Genomic DNA, 20,933 nt, shown 5'->3' on the forward strand with positions numbered 1-20,933 from the left:
AGTGCGTAATTCAGACGCAAGTGTCTACATTATAGATGACCACGTGTAGGTGAGATGAATCCCACCCTCCGTTTTTTGAAACCACAACTCACCCATGAAGTGCTTCCAGAAGAGTAGGTAACTTATTCACACTTTTAAAAGATCATTTTTGTATACTTGTTACAGATTCTAGATATGTAGTAATAATTATCATTATTTTGTAGCAAATGTTAAATTACTGTTCAGATTCAACGAAGTGCTCATGGTGGTTTGATACAAATGATGTGATTGCTTCAGCTTTATGTGTCTGTGCACATAATTTGCATTTGTGTTTTAGTGATTTCTCTATTATGCTTGGCTATTGTAATCACCTGTTTTATTTACTTACTGGATAAATTTAGAATGCAGAAGCTAAGGAAAAGTGAAATGAAAATGTTTCATTTAAAGTTCTTGGTTGGTTGTTTATCCTATATCACTTTTCTAACCTCATTTAACTCCAAACATAAAATCTGAAGTTTTACCTGTTTTGCCAGTGTTGCGAATGAAAGTATCTTCCAAAGTTTCCTTTTCCCATCCATGGAATTTAAGTTTCTTCAGATTCACATTTACTTGAGTAAGATCTTCATCAATATTAATAGGGGATTGTTTGGCACCATTGCAAGCTGAATACTTCTTTCCCCAGTTCTTTTGGTTCAAAGTTCCTAGAAATCAAAACATTTGGGGTAAATACATTTAAAACCTAAATTGGCATCCACATATTTTTAATGTGGGAAAGTTAAAACATAGTTTGCAGTCTGTGACCAGAGTATCTCCCCTTCTTTTAGGCCTCATCTGTAGCAATACTTAGCAGACCTAAGTAAACGTTGGACACTTACCGCTGCCTCCTACCTTCAACAGTTAACTAACTTTTTTGACCATTTTAGACATTATACATACATGCTTATGAAACTTGAGGAAAAGCAGAAAATAGCAGAAAAACCCTCACACACAATGTACAGAAATAATAAATAAAATGGGGAAGAAAAAATGCTTTCAGGTGAAAGAAATCGGCATACAAAACACTTGGGAATTACTGCAAAACCCTCCTTTCCAAATAACTCATACAAATGCCATTAATGTTCCTTCTGCTCAATGAAGTCAGCCACCCAACAAGGTTTTTAAATAAATACAAGTAATAAGATCTTTAAAAACATCCTTACACAGAGGGAAAAAGGTAAAGCGGTTCTACCCTGAAAAAGGAAGCAGGTTAGCGATGCTCCGGCTGGAGGGCCCAGGAAGGACCATCCAGGACACTTCAGCCGCCTCATTTGTGGCCACTGGTGAGAGCAGGCAGGATGTCCTGTGCTGCTGCCAGGCACCTCGGGGCACAGGCAGGGGTTCACACAGCATTTCACTGTGGCCAGCTCAGACACAGACAACACGGACACAGATAGCACATCCTTCACCAAAGACTTGATTATTTTCCAAAAAAAATGTTCAAGTACTCTACAGAACAGTGTGAGTGGTTTGCAGCTGCCCTGAGAATCTTGTTTGTGTAATATAGTAGTATAAATAATAAAATATGTTGTGTATGTTTACGTGTTTGCATACATACAAATATTTTTTCCTGAAAGGGAGTTCTGGTAACACTTCAAAGGGCTAATTAAAACCAAGAGTTGACTTCACAGACCTAGGAAAATATAATTGCTTCAGTTAGCTTCCCACTTATTGGTAGTCAAGAGCTAACACTACTGCATCCAATACGCACATTTGAATTCTATTAGATGTGTTGAAATGGGCCAGTGCTCATTTACAGGCTGCTGTGCTGCATCCAAGCCTGTCAGTGGAAGATTTGCTATGTTGTACCCCAGGCAAGGACAGCCCTCATATTGCACTCAGAAAACTCAGAGCGGGGAGAAGGGATGCAACTGGCCCTGTAACCATGACAACAGGCAGTAATACAAGATGCTCACCTGGACAGCCAGCTACCTGAGCTAAATTATTCAACAAGTATCAAGTCAAGCAAGTTACCAGTATCACCTCACCACATCAGAATTACTGCAGGTCAGATGGTACATAAACCCATTTACTTCTTGTAAAGAGCAACAAAAGAAACTGTTAAGCACAACAGCCAAGCAAACCAAAATGAGTTTTGAGTCTGAATATCTCGCAGGTGGGGATTAGAGCCCTGTACCAGGCCAGAAGCTGACCCTTGGGCATGTCCACAGGGTAAGCTCCCAGCTACTCAAGTCATGCTTGTCCTGGACATTACCTGTGAGGTATAGTTTATCACCTGGGCAAATAATGCAACATCCTTATTTCTAACGTGCTTTTCATAAGAAAAGAGTGACTAATATTTCACCTGCTCTATCAAAAGCTTCCCTTAAGAAATTCTGAGCCCAAGTCAATCAACACTTGGAGATGAATCTGCTCAGGTCCTCTACAGTGAATTTTCTAAAGAATATTGATGGCTTTTAAAACCAAGAAAGCAAATTTTATTTAAATATAACTATAATAATTAACTTTTTAAATAGAAAAGTCTCCAAACAGGGTCAGACAGTACAGAAATAACAATCCGCAGCCTGCCCTGTGCATCCTTGCACATAGGCCCTTGTTTCCAGGTCTGCCTTCAGGCAGCTCAGTAATTTTCCAAGCTGCAGCAAACTCTTTAGAGCCCTCCCTGGCTCTTTCAAAGTCTCTGCCAGTTTGGGCCAGGCTGGCTGCCCAAAGCTGTCCTGCCGAGTTAGGCTGCACTCCCTGCTTTGTGCTCTCCTTCTTTTACTCCTTCATTTTGCCACAGCCCATGACCTCCCCAGGCTCCTGCTGTTGTCCCAAGGCAGTAGAAATCTCCTTTCTCTCTACCCTGACACACCCAGTCCCATTGCTCACCTGCAGTCTCTCCTTCAGAACATCATTACAAACCTTTTTCCACACGTATTTCACTTATTCTGCTCTTCCTACCACTAGCATCAAAACAAACTGAAAGTCACAGTGTTTTCTCTCTCCCACCACTGTACTTTGGGGCACTTTCTTCCACACTTCTCTTGATGAATGCCATTATCCCATTTTGCATCTTCCATTTAAATTCCCTACCATCCACTCTCATGTTCAATTAAAACAAATACATTACTATTAGAGAAACTGTAATCTCCTTCCAGCTTTCATAGTTTCATATTTTGTGGTTTTGTTACGTAGAATGTAAATTCTTTGACTTGGTAGTCGTTACCTGTGTCTCAGTATGTAATATAACAAATCCCTAGCATGAAGCTAATGGTAACAATGGTAAACTTAACTCATCCCAGAAGACAGTGTTGTGTCAACACCGTAATCTGTCACAATGTCCTGAGCCAGGGCAGGCAGAGTTATGTGGGATGCTGGCTGTGGGCAGCACGGTGATGCTGTGGCCCAAGTGAGGAAGCTTGTTCTTTCATTTTGGGTGTGAACTTTTTGCAAGTATTGCTAGAAAGAAATGAAAAATTAGAAGGCTTGGTGAGATGGTGAATGTTATTTCCTGTCCCACAGAAAGGCACCAAACCTATGAGAGAAGCTTGCTAAAAAGATTTCATAATGTTCTGTCATGGTTGAGACGGACAAACGACATGGACCAAATTCTTTCAGGATGAAAGTAATAGGTGCCATTTATTGCTACAAGTGCATTTTTATACAATTCTACCAGTTCATGTGTCTTTTCACTATTGGTTACAAGTTACAGCACTAACATCTCATTGGTTAATTTTTCTATCATCCATGTTATTCTTCTATCCCCTTCTCTCTCACGGGTACATCTCTCCTTTCTCCGGATACTCCTTTACTCCCATCTTTCTCAAGGGTAAATCTTAATATCTGAAGGCTGATCTCTACTCCCATATTTTCTGTCAAGGATTCCACAGACCCGCTGCAGTTTCCCACAATGTTCTGCCTGTTTTTTTTCTGTGTAGAAAAAATGGTAATTCAGGCAAACTATTACAACAAAAAGAGTCTCCTTTCAAAATGAACTTTCCTGTTTATCCCTTACTGAAATCTTACAGCATCTATGAACCTTTATGTCCCAAAGACAGTTTTAGAACAGTGATTTTCATGTAATCACATATTGTCATACACTCACCAACAGTCGTGATAAAAAGCTGATCTATGTATATTATGTATGAAAAAGATGCAAATACTGTTTCAACTACTCTCTAGTCAACAAAGATAAAATTATTTATCATATCTGTGTGAATGCTAGCTTGAAATCAACCAAGGATAAATGAAAAGTATTTCATGGTTTCAGAGGACAAGAGAAGACTTCCAGCTACAAAAAATTAACTGAATGCTCCAAATCAATGCTCCTGCTGGCAAATCTGAATAGGTATTTGACAACATTTTATCAGTTGTCTTCTTTGTGGTCCAGCAGCTGGTGTAGCTGAAAAAGCTACATGAGCAAAGGACACCACTATTGCTTAGAACTGCAGAAGTACAAGTGATCTCAGCACTGAGGAACACAGGCAATGTGGGAGCACTTTTCTTAGGTAAAAACGATATTGAGCTCAGTAACAAGGAACAAGATCGGTGTTTATTTTGTATGTCAAGAAGAAAATCACATTTGCTTAACTACTGAGAAGTTGCAGGATTGATAAAAATCCATGGAATGAAAAATACAGGAAGTCAATGGCAGGCTCTGGTCTGAGACAGGAACACAGGGAATTCCAGGGAGAGCTGGAGTTCAGTCATGATCATCCAAATGAGCAGCAAAATACATGTTTATGCATAAATGCTGCAAACGTTGGAGAAGGCAATGGTTGTGTCTCTATTAGCAAGTAGTGCAGACCAATACGAGTGAGTTTATTGAGCAGAACAGTTGGGGTTGAGGACCAGATGTCCAGACCATATATCTTTCAGAAGGTTTTTACCTCAGCCTAGCTCTGTCTGGTCCTATTGGGTGAACACCCATAGGCTGCTGAAGTGCATGAGGTACATTCCTGCAGCACATCTCCTGTTCTGTATCAGTTGAAATGAACACGTCATACACGGTGAGACAACTCTACCTTTAAAAATAAGATGGGCAAGTGGGGAGCAGCCAAGACATTTGCTTCAGAAGTCCACTCCCAATTTGAACTAAAGTGTTAACGTAAATGCATCCACTGTAGGCAGCAGGTGGTGAAACTGGTGCAGTTTACATGACTTGCAGAAAGCCAACGTAAAATCGAAAGAACCAAATGTTTTTAAACAAGAGCAGATTGTTTTACTGTAGGTGTTATAATGGAAATCATAAATCAAAGCTGTGCCAGCCATTTTGAAAAATATTGTTGAAACCGAGCTTCAAAGATGAATTCCACCAAACTGTGCTTTGGAAATCTGAGGAGAATAAAAATGTGCACAATATATCTTGAAGAGTGCACAGAGGAAGCAATGTTTGTCAAAGCTGTCAGCTCTGAAGAAGTAACTGACAATTCTCAATGAATGAAAATAAGCCTGAACACAGCAGATTACAAGTCAATGGAAGACTGCCTATACCATAACCTTTACCACTTTTGCTCAGGGCAGAATGTCCAAAGAAAATATTCCTACCCTTTCTCTCCAGGAAATGTTCAAACCTGACTCTGCTCCTCATTCTTAGCCCCACTGATCCCATCCCTGCAACGAGCATCCAATTCTCATTTTGTACTTCACTTCTATCCACTGCTGTCTGTGGAACATATGGCCCACAAAATGCTATTGCACTTCTGCCTTTGGTAAAGATACCTGGAAGAAAGCAGAAGAGAAGAGCTGCAGAGAAGCTGTGGAGCTGAACGGGCTGTGGTCCCACCAGCATCTTGCCAGGAGAGGGTTTTCCCAGGGTGCTCACACACCACTAATGTGCACATCTGCTGGGCTGTAAACCTTCATCATGCTGTTTACTACCATGTATCACTACTGGCTGAATCTAATAAATAATTTATGAAAAGTGGAAGATATAATTTTAAATCAGTGGAAAGCTATCTTTATAACGAAATAACTTAAAATGTAAACCTCAAATTCAATGAATGGGAATCCAAATACATGAAGCAAAAACTCTGCATTTCTTCATATTGAATATGGATGTAGTTTCTGGAGAAATACAATCTTAAAAATAACGCTTTGGGCTTTACAGGATTAATAACGATGTCAGAAAATTGCATTAGTGAGCAGATATGTTTTATTTGGAAAATTCTACTTCCCAGCACTTCACTTTAGTAACTGTTGTTTTGCCATAACAGAGTTGACATTCTTAGCTTTTATTAGGATCATGTTTCTCATGAAGGGGCATACTCCTGGCATGTGCCCCCCCAGGAACTATTAGAAGCCCTAGTTTTAATGACAGTTACAAAACCAGAATTGCTTTAAATATTGGTGAAGAAGCGATACTCCCTTCAGAAGCGTAAGCTTTGAAACACAGGGAGGTTAACATCACCACTGTTCGATTTCTCCTGTTAGATAGAAATAGGGATACAGCGTAAAACCATTTAGCTTTAGACTCTAACCAGTTACAGAGTATAAACACCGCTTCTCAAACTGGCAACAATGAGTTATATGGAAATAATCACAGGTTGGATTCAGATTTTCCATTACTCCTACTTAATTTATTATTTCATGATTGAAATTGATGTGAATGCCAGGGTTTATGTTATATTAATAGATGAAAGACAGCAGAAAATAGAGATGGATTCTTTATTGCTACTTAATGTCTTCCTCTCCATTTTTCATCAGCTTTTGCTTTCACAATGATATCATTATTTTATAAATATAGATTGGACACACAAAGGAGATGAAGGATAACCCCACTGTGTGGACTGTTAATAATGGATTTGCCTTATCAAAAATGTTCTTGACTTACCACTTTGAAGTGTTAATTGATTTCAAGGTTGTTGTTGGTTGTTTTTAGAGCAAACACACTTTGTCTAAGATATGAGAAATCAGAAATAAGGCCATGGAAAGATATGGGTACTTATACTGGGACAAAGTTTAAATTTAGATGTCTCATCAATACTGCTCGAAACACCAAACTGTCTGTAGAGCTATTATTTTCTTTCCTCTTTATTTCTGCTTTGCTATTCAGATAGTGCATCAAAATTGAATGAACAGAGGAGATGGAGATAACAAACCTCAGGATGCTTCATATCATTAATAGCTACAGCATTTAGCTTATTACCAACAGTTGCACAATGCAGTCTCTAGTCCTCCAAGGCAGAAGAATGATTTCAATTCACGTTCTGGATGAGTGCACTACTGGCCCAAAGAGAGAAGTACTGTCAATACTCATCGTGTGACTGTTACCGTAGCCCATATTACAAAGGCCATGACAAAACACACTGCATTCTAGGGAAACATTCTGATCATTAAAAAATGGAAGATTAAACTTATACATATTACTGAGTAAGAGACAACATTTCTGCTCCATCTTGGTCTTCACTGCAAGTGAACAGCCCCACGGGCTCATAAAAAAATTCAGATCAAAAAGCCCAGACTATAACAGGTGAAGTTACTTGTCAGGACAGAGTCACAACTACAGAGAAGGAGTTTTGGCTTCCAGGTTTGGGCTTAGACCATTATTATCCCCATCTCAGTGATTTAATTGCTTGTGGGTTTTCCAAGACCGGATTGCTTGCCAGTGCCTAAGTCAAGTGTTCAAAAAAGAAATTATACTGGTTATGTTGAAGAGAGTCAGCCCACAGTGTAACTGGATGGCCACTTCAAAAAACTGCAATAGTATTTAAACCCTCAAAGCTCAATATTAATAAAGTAACTTGCAGGAGCCAAATACATTTATCCCACGGATTTTTTTTGGCACATGTACAGTAATGGAGAAATGAATGCAATACATTTTACTACTGTAGGGTGTCAAATTTCAAGTAAAGCAAACAGAATCAACACAAAATTCCAGTTGCTTTGCAACTAGATGCATTCAGGCAAGCAAAAACATCTAATTATTTTGTTTAGTGTCTTATTTGTCATTTTTGTATCTAAGTATCAGCATGTCTGCATTGTATTCTGTGTCTTGTGTGCATGTGCACACAAAAAAAGACAATATATACTGTATAAACACAGACAAATATGGACTTTTCCTGAGGAGAATAACCTAAAAGATAGCACGGCACTAACCTGTCTTCAGTTGAACTCTGTTTTGTTCATCTTGTCTGTTCCTCATCTAAAATGTGTCAGACCACTTACCCCTTATTAAAATCTAACTTAGAAGCTGAGTCAGGAAAATTCTGATGAAACATTTTGTTATCTTCAGAGTATCAGATCTTTCTTTCATCTTTTATTTATTTATTTGAACATAAACTTTATGCTTCCTCTCCTTCTACGGTCACCGAGACATTGCTCAACAAAATAACCAAAAAGTGATTGAGTGAGAAAAGTGTGTTTTGTTTTGTTTTGTTTTGTTACAAAAACAACAAAAAACCCCAACCACCCCATCCTCCCTCCCCCCCAAAAAAACAACCCACACCAACCCAACCCAACCCAACCCAACCAAAAAACAAACACAAACAACCCCCCCCCCCATAAACCAAAAAAACGCAAGCATGTAAGTGGTGCTATAGTATTGTGCAGCAATATATAATGAAAATTGGCCATGTCACTTTTTGTAATTAATGTGGTGTTAAGATCTAAGCTAGATTTTTCAAGTGAGTATTCAGGAAGTAAATTTGGTAGAGTGCCAATTGTCTAGTAAAATAGAAACACATTCTTCCTCCTACTTTTATTTAGTTTTTGACAATATGTGAAGATCTAATTGGAAGCTCTGAATACTTCTAAACCTTGCTCCATGGAATTCAAGTTGTAGCAATTATTTCCTTTACCTTCAGTAATAATTAAGATCATGAAAATGAATACAACACTGCTGAGTGATGAAGATCACTCCAAGATGACAAATAACCAGAGCTACAAGCAGAACTGGGATACATGGTGCTGATTCACCTTTTGGCTAAGAAATGGGCAATGTCTTTTGGCCAGCGCTGAGGAACGTGGCCCATGACTTCATTTCACACACCCTGAAGCTGCACTTTTTTCATGCTGGATATCCTAGAATTTGCTGTCCATTTTGTGTCACGGCAATGTCAAAGGCCTGTAGGACTCCCTACATGTTTTTGAGCTTTTTGGCATACAGTTTGCAAGGAATTACAAGTACGACAGGACAATCACAGGTTTCACGATCTGTACCCACCCTGACTGGCAAAATAAAAGCAACAGCTTTCCAGCATGATGCAGCACCATCACAGTTCAGCTGTACATCCTGGAAGTAAAGCTTACTCACAAACTTACAGCTACTGCACAGAGAACAAGTGGGTGTGTATTGTCTTTCTGCTAGTGAATATGTGCATAAATGAAACTTATGGAGGTATCTCCCTCTGCCCCATATCATGCAAGTACCATTCTATTAGAAATGTAATGGCTGCATATGACAAAAATTGTGTATCCTCAAAGCTTGCGCCAATTTTAAATAGACCCAAAATGCACTTTAAAGGACCAGCAGCTGGAGCAAAGAACAAGGAAGCAATAATCCACTTCAAGTGCAGCATTTAGCATCTGTTTGATGAGTGATAGTTGATGTAGTCCCAGGAGCTAAGCACAATGAAACCCACCTTCAGCAGCAAGAAACCTCATTTTTACCAGAGTACAGATCACCATCTAAGTCTAATGAATTTCACTATGATAGTCTTTGCTTTTCACTCCTCATTACTACATGGTAGGCTCTGCTGTATTTTAGAAACTATCTTGGGTGGCAGAACCAGGCACCCAGGACAGAAACAAAATGCAATGATTAATTTTTAAAGAGTGCATGTATTTTCCTTCTTCCTGGCTTCTCAACTGATTTAACAATATCAGCTTTTACTGAGAAAATCAATATGGTTTCCTTTTCCCTCCTGTTGTGGTATGACTTCCCTCCTTCCCTCACTCCACTTCCCCACTTGACTTCCCCTTTCCTTCCCTCTCTCTTGGACCATTAACTGCTAATGAGCTGAGTACCACAAGGGCACTTTTTCCTGTTACCAAACACAGGCATTATGATGTTTCTATTACCTAGGAAAATAACTTTGTCCGTACTGGCCTATCTAAAAGAATAATACATCTCATAAAGGCCACAGTTCTAAGTTCTGATCTAAAGCCTGCTGAAGTATATAAAAAAATTACAAGTAGGTTCTCTAGGCTTTGAATCAGATCAGCTTTGCATACATAAAAAATACTACTAAACAACACTAGTGGAAGCTTGGGTGCAAAAATTCCATAAATAACCATGAAAAAAAGTTGGCATTTACCCCTGAATAACAAAAAGGCATTGTTTCAACTGTAAAGAGCAACATAAAGATCCTAAAAAGCAAGGAATAGACAGAAATAAACCAAAGCAAGAAAAATGTAGGGATAAAAGACTGGATTACATCACTGCCCAGTCAGTTCCAGCAACTGCCAGCTGAGAAATTACCCTAATGTCCAAAAGGAGATAGAAGTAATTATTTTTTTTGCTCCCCATGTTCTCATTTTTACGGAGCTTCAATTTTTATAAAATGAAGCCCCTATGTATCTCCAGAAGAACATACTGTCATAGGAAAATGGGATTTCTTTTCAGCATCTTTTAGCAGGATTTGGTATCTCACTTCTGGGGGAATTTCAATGCATATTATGTTTGCATAATGGTAAGGATCAGAGGAGGTGATAGGCAGGAATTTGTTTTATAGTATTATATTGAGATATATGGATTTCTTACACAAAGCTATAGCTGTATGTGTGCTTTTCTACACAATCTTTTATCATATTTTATTTTTTATTTTAGAAAGCCAATTATAGTTCATAAAATGGCTCTTTAGCAAGGACTTTTCTGCAACAGCAAAAACTTGAATTCTCTTTCCCTTACCCCGCCCCCACAAAAAAGAAAATCCTTCAAAAAATGTCAAAAACCAACCCTATCCTAACATTCCACCAATCTTCCTGCACTAATGGTATTACTTTGGACTAAGCACAATTTGTGTCACTCTTATGTTTTCATTTTTTCCACAGACTTGATAACAGATGCTTTCAGAACAGCCATAGCAATGTCATTGGATGTATATAACTCTTCCTCTGATAACACTGCATGCCAAATTTACATAATACTATTATGCACTTATTCTTCTTTTGAGACTATCGTATCCTCAAAAACTCTTTACCAACTCTTCCACTGAGCAAGGTTTCACCCGGCCTTGACGTGAATACAGCATTACAGAAATTACACAGACCACATTTCTTCCAAGTATTTCTTCCACAAACATGTTATGTGAATCTATTTTTTTCCTTTGCAGATCTATAAAAAGGCCTGATCAGTTTTTAAAACCTTTCAGTATTAAGAACTTTCAAAGGCACTTTCAATGCTGAGTAGTTATTCCCAAGTGTGCATAGCTAAAAACTACTGAGCAGTAGGTGTAACGCACCTCAGATGGGGAACTCGCTGTCCATTAATAGCATTTACCTTCACAGCTTCTCCATTCTATCCTACTGTGGAAACGGAAAGGAGGATGGAAGCAGCATTAACTGCTACAGAAGCACAAAATTAATTCAAGCATCTCCAGGCAATTGTGGTCTCAGATCTATCTCAGTCAGCCAGTAGGTTCTTGTCCCTCCCGAAGTATTGTAATGAATGTCTTGCTGCTGCTAGGAGCACTGCTTTTTATTTCATATTATCTGAAACTAAGAATTAATTCACTGCACTGCTTGTATTGAGAAACAAATTGGAACTGTCACCTAACCTACTCCCCCTGAGCCAAAAGTTCATAGTGGGGATTCCAGTTTTCATATCAATATTGTTTTAAATTCACTAAAACCTTTTATGGCTTAGTACTTCATTTTTTTTTTCCTTCTTTTTATCTATGGCTAATGCACAGAATAATCAACCTCCATGGAGATTTGTGTAATCATTTTTTCTTTTTCTTTTCTCTGTGGAGAAAAAAAATTATTTCATTTTTATGCATAGGAAGGTATAAGAGGATCACAAAAGCATGTTACTTTCTTCACATTGTTACCCAGGGATCAAATGCATAGGGTACTTTGTACCAGCTGAAAACATAGTCTTTTTTTCTTTTTACTAATAAACCACTCAAGGAGGAAGAGATCTAGCATACTTTCTCTCAGATGGATAAATTAAATGCATTTTTCTTGGTTCATTTATCTATTTAAAGCAGGAAGCTACTATGGCAGGAGCAAGAGGAACACGTGGTATTCCTGACACACTAACATCATCTAAACATGAAACCTCTCCCCAGGGCAGAGGAGCAGAGAGTTACGCTGTCATTCACATAAAGGAAATTAACCTGTCCTCAGAGGAGTTTGGATGCCCACAAGTGACTTCAGTACCATGTAATCCCAAGTATTCAAGAATACCACCAACATGTCTGGATTTGTGGACGGCTTCTGTACAAGTAGATTAAATTTTAGTGAAATTTTATCTACTGCTCTTTCTCCATTTTCCCTCATGGTAGAAAGTATCAATTTTATGAACAGGAAAAAAAATATGCTACCCCAAACATGTTATTTTGAATGTAAATGTTATTTTGTTGTGTTATTTTGAAAAACGCACTTACAATTACTGAATTCCTCCAGAGTAAAAATTGTCTAACAAGAATCATTTCTGTTCAGTCTGCAAGGAACTGGACAGACATAACTAAAAAGCAAAAAACAGGTCTGCAAGCTGTTAGGACACAATCTCTCCCATACACTCCTATTGTGCAGCTAATTGAAATGTAGTTAATCAAGCTCAAGAAACCAAGCCACTTTAGAGTTCATAGGTTCCCAAATTTTCACTAAAAGCTCCCTAAGCACTCTATCATTGCCTGTGCCCTGAGGTACTGTCAGTTTGACTAAACTGAGCAACCAAACTCAAAGCCCATTTTCGATTCACAAACCAGTCATCCCTTACCACCATCTTCCAAGGCACTGACTGAGCTGGCATGTGCCTGGTGACCCTGCCACTGTGCAGCCAACAGCACCAAGATGAAAGCAAAGCCCTGCAGCTGCGCCTCCTGCCACTGCAGCCCCCGGTACAGGAAAGACATGGACCTGCTGGACAGGGGCCAGAGGAGGCCACAAAAGTGATCAGAGGGATGGAACATGTCTCCTGTGAGGACAGGCTGAGAGAGTCAGGGGTGTGCAGCCTGAAGAAGAGAAGGCTCCAGGGAGACCTTATTGTGGCCTTTCAGTACTTAAAAGGGGCCTATAAGAAAGATGGGGACAGGCTTTTTAGAAGGGCATTTTGTGATAGCACAAGGGGTAATGGTTTTGAGCTAATGGAGGGGAGATTCAGGCTACACATGAGGAAGAAATTTTTTACAATGAGGGTGGTGAAAAACCGGCGATTACCCAGAGAGGTGGTAGATGTCCCATCCCTGGAAACATTCCAGGCCAGGCTGAATGGGGCTCTGAAGACCTGATCTAGTTGCAGATGTCCCTGCTCATGGCAAGGGGGTTGGACTAGATGGCCTTTGAAGGTCCCTTCCAACCCAAAATATTCTATTATTCTATGCCCTTTTTAATACAATATCCCAACAGCTAGAGCCAAGCAATGTATTTGGCAGAACATGAATTAAATACCCTCCTCAGCCAAAAAAAACCCCAAACATTACCCATATTTTGCATTTCCCATTACAAGACCTAAGAATATTGAAAAGAGAATGAGAAAAGTCACTCGTCACTCACCCCACCAGCACTGTGATACGCTGAGTCTAAAAATTCAAGAATCCTTGGGTTGTAAGAAAACAAGGAGGGGGAAAGCTGATTTTGTAGCCCAGCAGCTGGTGCATTCAGCAGGGAAAGGGTAGGGATGACACAAATGGGCTGAGACAGGCACCCTTCTGCTAATGGGTGGATTCTGAGGCAAGTAACTCCTCCTTGCGTTGTTTAGGTGCCTAATGAATCCCTGAATTGTGAACTTCAGTGAAGACTTATGTTTTCTACAATCCCTCAGTCATCAGCACTTTTACAATGGGACTTGCTAAACCTTTGTGCGCTTCAGAACTCCACACAGCACATTACTGCAAAATAACTACCACATTTCAAATTCACACCTCTGATTACTCCACATGTAGCTTCCACTGGCACATATAAAGCCCAAATCATAGTCTAATTCTTCTGTAGCGTTTTTCTGGTGTTTTGATTCTTATTTGAACTAGGCCCCAGTCCCATAACCAGACCCATGTGGACAGCCAGCTCTTCTGGTCACAGAACGTGGTAATGGCCACAGAACACCTTGTATATAATGAGTCTGTTCACATAAATAGATCATATTTCTGTGGCAAATCAAACCCCACTATTATTAAAGCAATTAGAGCAAGTAATTTTTACAAATAATTACATATGATACATTCCTAGTTGTTTTATATTCGGTATTCCATCACAATGGCTAGTGTTTGCAACATGGCATTTAGCACCAAATAGCACCAGATGCATTAAGAGATTTCTGACAGTTCCATGACTACTGACCAAAGTCTGTATCAAACGATGTCTAATTCTTGTATTCTCAAAGAAGAAACTCGGATTGCACTAAAAAAATAACAAACAGGAAAATCAGAGAAGAAAAGCTCACCTAGGTCATACAAAGCATAAAACAACCGTTTACTGTTTTAAAACTTCTTTTTTGTTTTGTTTTTCTTTTTTTTGTTTGTTTGTTTCTGGAAGACCTTCCACATGCTTACCATGTGCACCCTACACCACAGTCTATGTGCGACCATCTCCCTGCACTCTCATTCTTGGAGGACCTGTGCATGACTTCTCCCTAAACAGAGCAGCTGTGGATGACTTATGTAGGCATTAATTGCAGTTGAGGTGGAACATGTAGCAAAAGATTACAATAGTTAAAGAGCAGATACAAGGCTGGAGTTTCTAGCTAAGGCATGTAACAAAGAGGAGGCATATTTGAACCCCAAGTACTGAATCTGTATCTCTTGGTATAATTTTGAAGATATTAAAAGATTAGCCTCACTCATGAACAACTTGCACGACATTTACACAGAGATTTCAATCTGAAAAGGCTGTTCAAAAAAACCCCTGTAAGTGAATTACGTGATTCTTCTGCATCAACTCGAAGACAATGAATAACATATTAGATTAGAGAAAGGTGGGAGCTTGGGGGTGGTAAATCAAGGCAAAAGCACTATGTAAATGAAAGTTTCTGAGAAAATGCAGTGACAGCTTCTTGCATATGTAATTGGGAACTCTTTTTAAAATAATTTCTCTCTGCTGTAGGCAGCAACAACCTTTCCCTTCACAAGAGTCAGTTTTATCTTGGAATAATACCCAGAATCTCTTGTTTCTAGTACAGCCTACACCCCTATGGGGAAACATCAAATCCAGAAGACTCAGTGAGTGGAGTTTCCATGGAATTGTTTCTGCAAAGAAAACATGTTTTTGACTTCACAGAAAATACTGTCAATCTGTGACTGTGAGTCACAGGAGATCTGTTGAAAATTAGTTTTTTTTTTATATTGCCTCTTCACTTTTGTTAATATCCTGTCACACCGTAGTTCTTATAAATAATTCCTTGACTGGTGGTTGTCTTAGAAACTCTTATTCTGTGGACACTTGCCATAGAAACTTGTATTGAGACTCACACACCCTTGTCATCTCTTAGCTTACCATGTTCCTGTATTTCCTTCCTTCTCCAGTTTAGTAATGAACTGTCTTTTGTGTGAGACTCTTAGAATCATAGAACGGTTGAGGGTGGAAGTGACCTCTGGAGGTCATTTTCCAACCCTGCCTATTCAAACAAGGTCACCTACAGCCGGTTGCCCAGGACCATGTTTAGACAGCTATCTCCAAGGATGGAGACTCCACCAGAGCTTCCCTGTGCAACCTGTGCCAGTGCTTAGTCACTCCCATAGGTAAAAACTGTTTCCTGATGTTCAGAGGGAACCTCCTGTGCCCACCACCTACACTTGACCCTCTCCAATACATCCATGTCTCTCTTGTACTGAGGAGCACAGAACAGCACTCCACGTGTGGCCTCATCAGGGCTGAGGAGAGTGTAAGAATCACCTCCCTTGAATTGCTGGCTATACTACTCCAAATGCAGCTATGGTTACCCTCAATTTTTTTTTTTTTTTTTTTTTTTTTTTTTTTTCTCCCCTGCAAGGGCACATTATATATACTGAATATGCGGAGAAACTTCTTTACTTTGAGGGTGCCAGAGCACTGGAACAGGCTGCCCAGAGAGGTTGTGGAGTCTCCTTCTCTGGAGACATTCAAAACCCACCTGGACACATTCCTGTGCAATCTGCTCTGGGTGAGCCTCCTTTAGCAGGTGGGTTGGACTAGATGGTCTCCAGATGTCCCTTCCAACACCAGCCATTCTGTGATTCTATGACTGGCTCATGCTCAGCTGTGTGTTCACCAGGACTCCCAGGTCCTTCTGTGCAAAGCTGCTTTCCAGCTGGTTGGCCTCCAGCATGGGCGTTCCTGGGGTTGTTCTTCCCCAGATGCAAGATTACGCACTTTCCCCTGTGGAACTTCATGAGGTTCCTGTCAGCCCATTTCTCCAGCCTGCTGAAGTCCCTCAGCACTCCTTCCAGTTTTAAATCATGAGCAAACTTGCAGAGGGTACACTTTGCCCCATCATCTAGTCACTGATGAAGATACACAGTAATACTCTTTTCCCATTATGCTGGAGCTTGTAAAGAAAAAATAATGGACTTGTGAAGCCAAATCAGAAAGAAAACCTCTTCACCAGAGCTGCATAACCTATACCAGAGCTGAGAGCTCCCGGAGCATTACAAGTGTTCTCCATGGCCAGTCTGGGGACCCCATCTAATTTCTGGGATCCACAAAACCTGGGGATGAGTTGTACATGCAGAGGTTGCAAAATTATATTCCATTACCACACTGGCAATGCCAGTAAGTGGAGCCTGAAGAGGGCTGTCCTTGCCAGTCTCTGTGCTGTGAACCTGTAATCTCACTGCCAAACACTGAGGGACACTGTGAGAGACTCATGATACCAGCATTCAGTCTCACATCAAGGAGGGATCTGGTTGACAATTGTGCCCTTGTCTCACTTCTCAGCTGAGTAGAATTTAATTAAAACACATTTCCTGAGGACATCTGATCACTGTTCAAATAATCCCCAGCTTGCAAGCACAAAGTTTCTGTGGCTGAGGGATGAACTAAGGGAGCTTTGCTCCCTGCCCTTGCACACTCGTCTTCCTGTGCCATTTGACTTGACTGCAGCTGTATATCTACATAAACTCACCCCTTCATATTGGGTATGACAAGTCCCTGGTCCGTATGAAGCAGAGCTGACTGAACGACTGTAAAGCATGATCTTGCCTTTAATTTGGTACATAATTTAATTCAAACTCTTAGTTGCATAAAAGAAATATTGCCATTGCACATACCACAATGTCTCCCTTGTTAATGCTGCTGCTGATTGCTAAAAATTTGGCAGTCGCATTTCTCCAGATGTGCTACTTAAATGGCCATTTAGGATGGAGAATTTCCATCCTCTGCCTTATACAGTTTTATAGTCCTCATCCTTGTACATACTGGGCATTTGATGGTGCATAAATGTATAAGATCTTACTCTATTTTAGTGAGTTTGAAAACAAAATGTTTCTTTACAGATATTGCAGGAAAACAAACTGACATCAGCAGTAGAGTGCTGTCTCTTTCGTATCTAGCCAGAACTGAAATGGTGGTAGCTGACATTGAAAAAAATTTACCAATTTTCAGCTGCGTTGGTCTAATGAGCGCTTAAGGGATAACTTAGGAGGGAGCTAAAGAAAGGCAGAATTTGCATTCAAGAAGGGTGATTAGTCGTGGGTAACTTGACAGTCATGCACAAGTCAACAGTATTTTTGTTGTCTCCTCGCTACTGGAAATATTGTTTCAAAGAGGGTCATCGTTTTGCAAGCCTGGCATCTACTTTCATTGTTTAAAAATCTTACAAGACCCCCATTAGAATAATGGGTCCTGACACAGATTTCCTAATTTGCTGTATGATATAACTACTGTGGACAACTCTAATCATACTCCCAACTGCTGTTTTAGAAAGAGGTTTTTTAAAAAATGCTCCATTGATGTGAGATGTAATCTGCATCTATGATGGTATAAACAATATGTCCTGTGGGATTACAGTATTAATATTTTATTAATAACTCCTTGTACAGCCTCCTACATGAACAGTGGAATGTAAAACCAACATTCATTGAAGCAGAGAATGAAAAATAAGAAATGGATATATAAATAACCTTTAAGAAACATTGGAGCCATTTCAACATTTCATAAACTGCATTTATGCTTAAGATTTTGGCTCTTAAACTCCAGCTTTGCTGCCCTGCACAGAGTTTAAAGGATGCTTGCTGCCAACTTGAAACCTGGTCCGTCATTTTCAAGAAATCGGATTACTTGGTTTGAGCGATCACTTTGAGGTCTGGCAATCACATTTCCTATTTTTAAAGGATGTTTTCTCCTGAGCATCCAAACAAAAAGAGGAAATGGAATGTTTGCCTTCAAACAAAAAGGAGACTGAGGGGAAAGTCACTGAAGTTTTTGGCCATCTCGTGGCAGTGCATGGGCTTAATCCAATACACCTGATATAACTGGTGAAACACACCACACAGCTGACGGTGAAAGGACTGGCAGGGGGAGCTCCAGTGTTCATAAATCAAGTGTCTTTCCCTCTTCACTGGCTATATTGAAGGCAAACAGCTTTCAAAGGGCAGTCCAATCTGCCCAGTTCTATTGGTTCTCTTGTAATGGTGAGAGCACGGGTGAGGAAGCAGTGACTACAATTCTTGGGTTTACTATTCCTGGAGCTATGCCAAGACATTAGGAAAATGCCTAACCAGTAAATGAGAGGAGCATCCACCTTCTCCAAAAAGGCTGGGCTGCTGTGGCCTCTGAGCAGCAAAAAACCTCAACTCTCAAGAGGACCAGAAGCCTGACTGTCTACATAGACGTTATGGCATTTGGTGGAGGGGAAGGATGGCAAGGGAACAGCCTGACATCTGGTCTCTTTTTCTGGGTCTGTTTTTTGCCTTTTATGCAGAGACAATCTAATTTGAGAGGTGAGGAAGCTGCATCTGGAACCTCAATTCCAGTGAGCTGCACTAATTTGCAGGAAAATTACACCGTACTGCAGGAACAAGAAAGGAGCCGTAGGAGGTTATAGAGAATAGATACAGTTCACACAGGAGCCTACAATGTTGGAGTCTGTAAGCTGCAGACTTTGGAGTGTGTAAGATGGAGAGTGCAAAGAGGTAAAAAGAAATTTGAATATATTTCAAAGGCACTTTATAATGGAAAAGTATTCTTTGATGGTATATTTAGTTTCACTTTAACTAACTAATAGCAGTGGATGCTTCCTTTGAAAACAACAAAAAAGTAATACTTGAGCCTGATGAACATGATACAATACACTTATGGAGAGATATACAGCTCTGTTCCTCATATACACCAACACTTCTGTGCTCTGCTTCCAGAAAAGAAACCAACGATTTCTGAAAACTAGAATAGCCACTTCATGGGCTATAGAAAGATGTCAGAGGGAAAAAGAAAAATGTTTGGAAAGTGACAGAGACATGTTTTTCCTGACTGCATCTCTGTCTTCAAATCAGCCAAGTGCACAAGCCTGTAAATTGTAGTGTCCTCGGTTTCCAATAACCTCAACAGACTGCTTAGCTAGAATCAGGTCCTAAATATGTATATTATTATACCTTAGGTTAAAAGACCATCTACTTAAACGTACTCCTATAATGTGCCAGTTTATTATAAAAGCATGCGCAAAACATATACAACTACGTGATTGCTCTGGACTGCCCAGAAAACAGAAAGTGCTTTGAAGAACACATACAAAAGGGTGACGAGGATATGCAGGTGCAGGCTTGACATTTTAAAAAGTGATTACAACTGTTTTTTCTAGATCTGCTATTGTTGAGTTGGTTTTGTTTGTAACTATTCCATCTCTAGGCATATATACCCTGGCTCCATTATACAGTATGATTATGACACATGAAAGAAACCTAACATTATCCTCCCAGGGACATGGATTCATCATACAACACTGTGCTGTCACCTCTGGGAATATTATAAGGAACTCATCAGCCAGGCAGAAATCAAAGTGCTACAGGAAGGAAACTGATTCACCAAAGAAATGCGTGAGCACCAATGCTGCACTGCGCTGCTTGAAGGAAGCTGTGGAGGTTTTCTGAGGCAGCATGCTGGTAGAAGCTGATTTCACATATTATCACATTAATGGAGAACGTGAATGGCAGGACAAATATCGAGTGTCCTCTAGAAGCCATTAGTTGGGTGAACCGGTGATGCTGCGCTACTGCGTTGCTATGGCAGGTCTGCGAAAGGCTCCATGAAACAACAAACAGGCTGTGCTGGTCCATGCTGTGTGCACAAATACAGAGGAGGCTAAAAGCAGCACAAATGCAGAATATCCGCCCCTCGGGCTGCTCCAACAGGCGTGTCAACAGGTTCCAGTTGCTGACAGTCCAGCTGGTCAGAGCTGCTCAGCAGCATGGCAGAGCAAGCGCTGGCAGCCCCCAGTGCTGTGCCAGAAAGAGCTTTTCCCTCAGACAGAAGCAATGAGCATGCGTGACTGCAGGCTTGCAGTAGTCCAAGAGACAGAAATTGAATTGAATTCAATTAAATCTCAAGTTGTCTGCAATAAATGTCCAAAGAAAAGCGAAACACTTTTTAATGTCTAGGCAAAGCGAATGAGTTTGGATTTCAAAATGGGATCCAAAAGCTTTTGACAAAACTCACAAAAAGTTATGAACTTAGAATTACAAGAAATCTTCTGTGTCAAATATGAGTTGCAGATGCAAATCAGACAAGCCCTAGAAACAAGTCTGAGTGGCTTAAGAAGTTATTGCCCTCACACAAGTTTCTGTCCCATTGGATCCTACTGTGTTTCCAGTCAAAATAATCACAGTAGTCTAAATCACCCAGATAGCATTAAATTAATTCAACACATATTTTACATCAAGGTGGAGTGGTAAGAGCTTGCCTAAAAA

At 40.0% G+C, this 20,933-nt stretch overlaps 1 protein-coding gene across 1 annotated transcript in view; it reads right to left on the reverse strand.

The window, feature by feature from the left end:
* PTPRZ1 (protein tyrosine phosphatase receptor type Z1) overlaps positions 1-20,933 on the reverse strand; it is a gene marked incomplete at both ends in the record, with an annotated part of 139,889 nt that overhangs the window by 63,584 nt on the left and 55,372 nt on the right. Inside the window, one exon of the mRNA XM_082076361.1 lies at positions 501-680. Coding sequence (XP_081932487.1) covers positions 501-680 — 180 coding nt within the window. The remainder of the gene's footprint in view (positions 1-500; positions 681-20,933) is intronic.

The sequence above is a fragment of the Streptopelia decaocto genome (genome assembly GCF_964273445.1).
Source record: "Streptopelia decaocto genome assembly, chromosome: 1".
NCBI lineage: Eukaryota > Metazoa > Chordata > Aves > Columbiformes > Columbidae > Streptopelia > Streptopelia decaocto.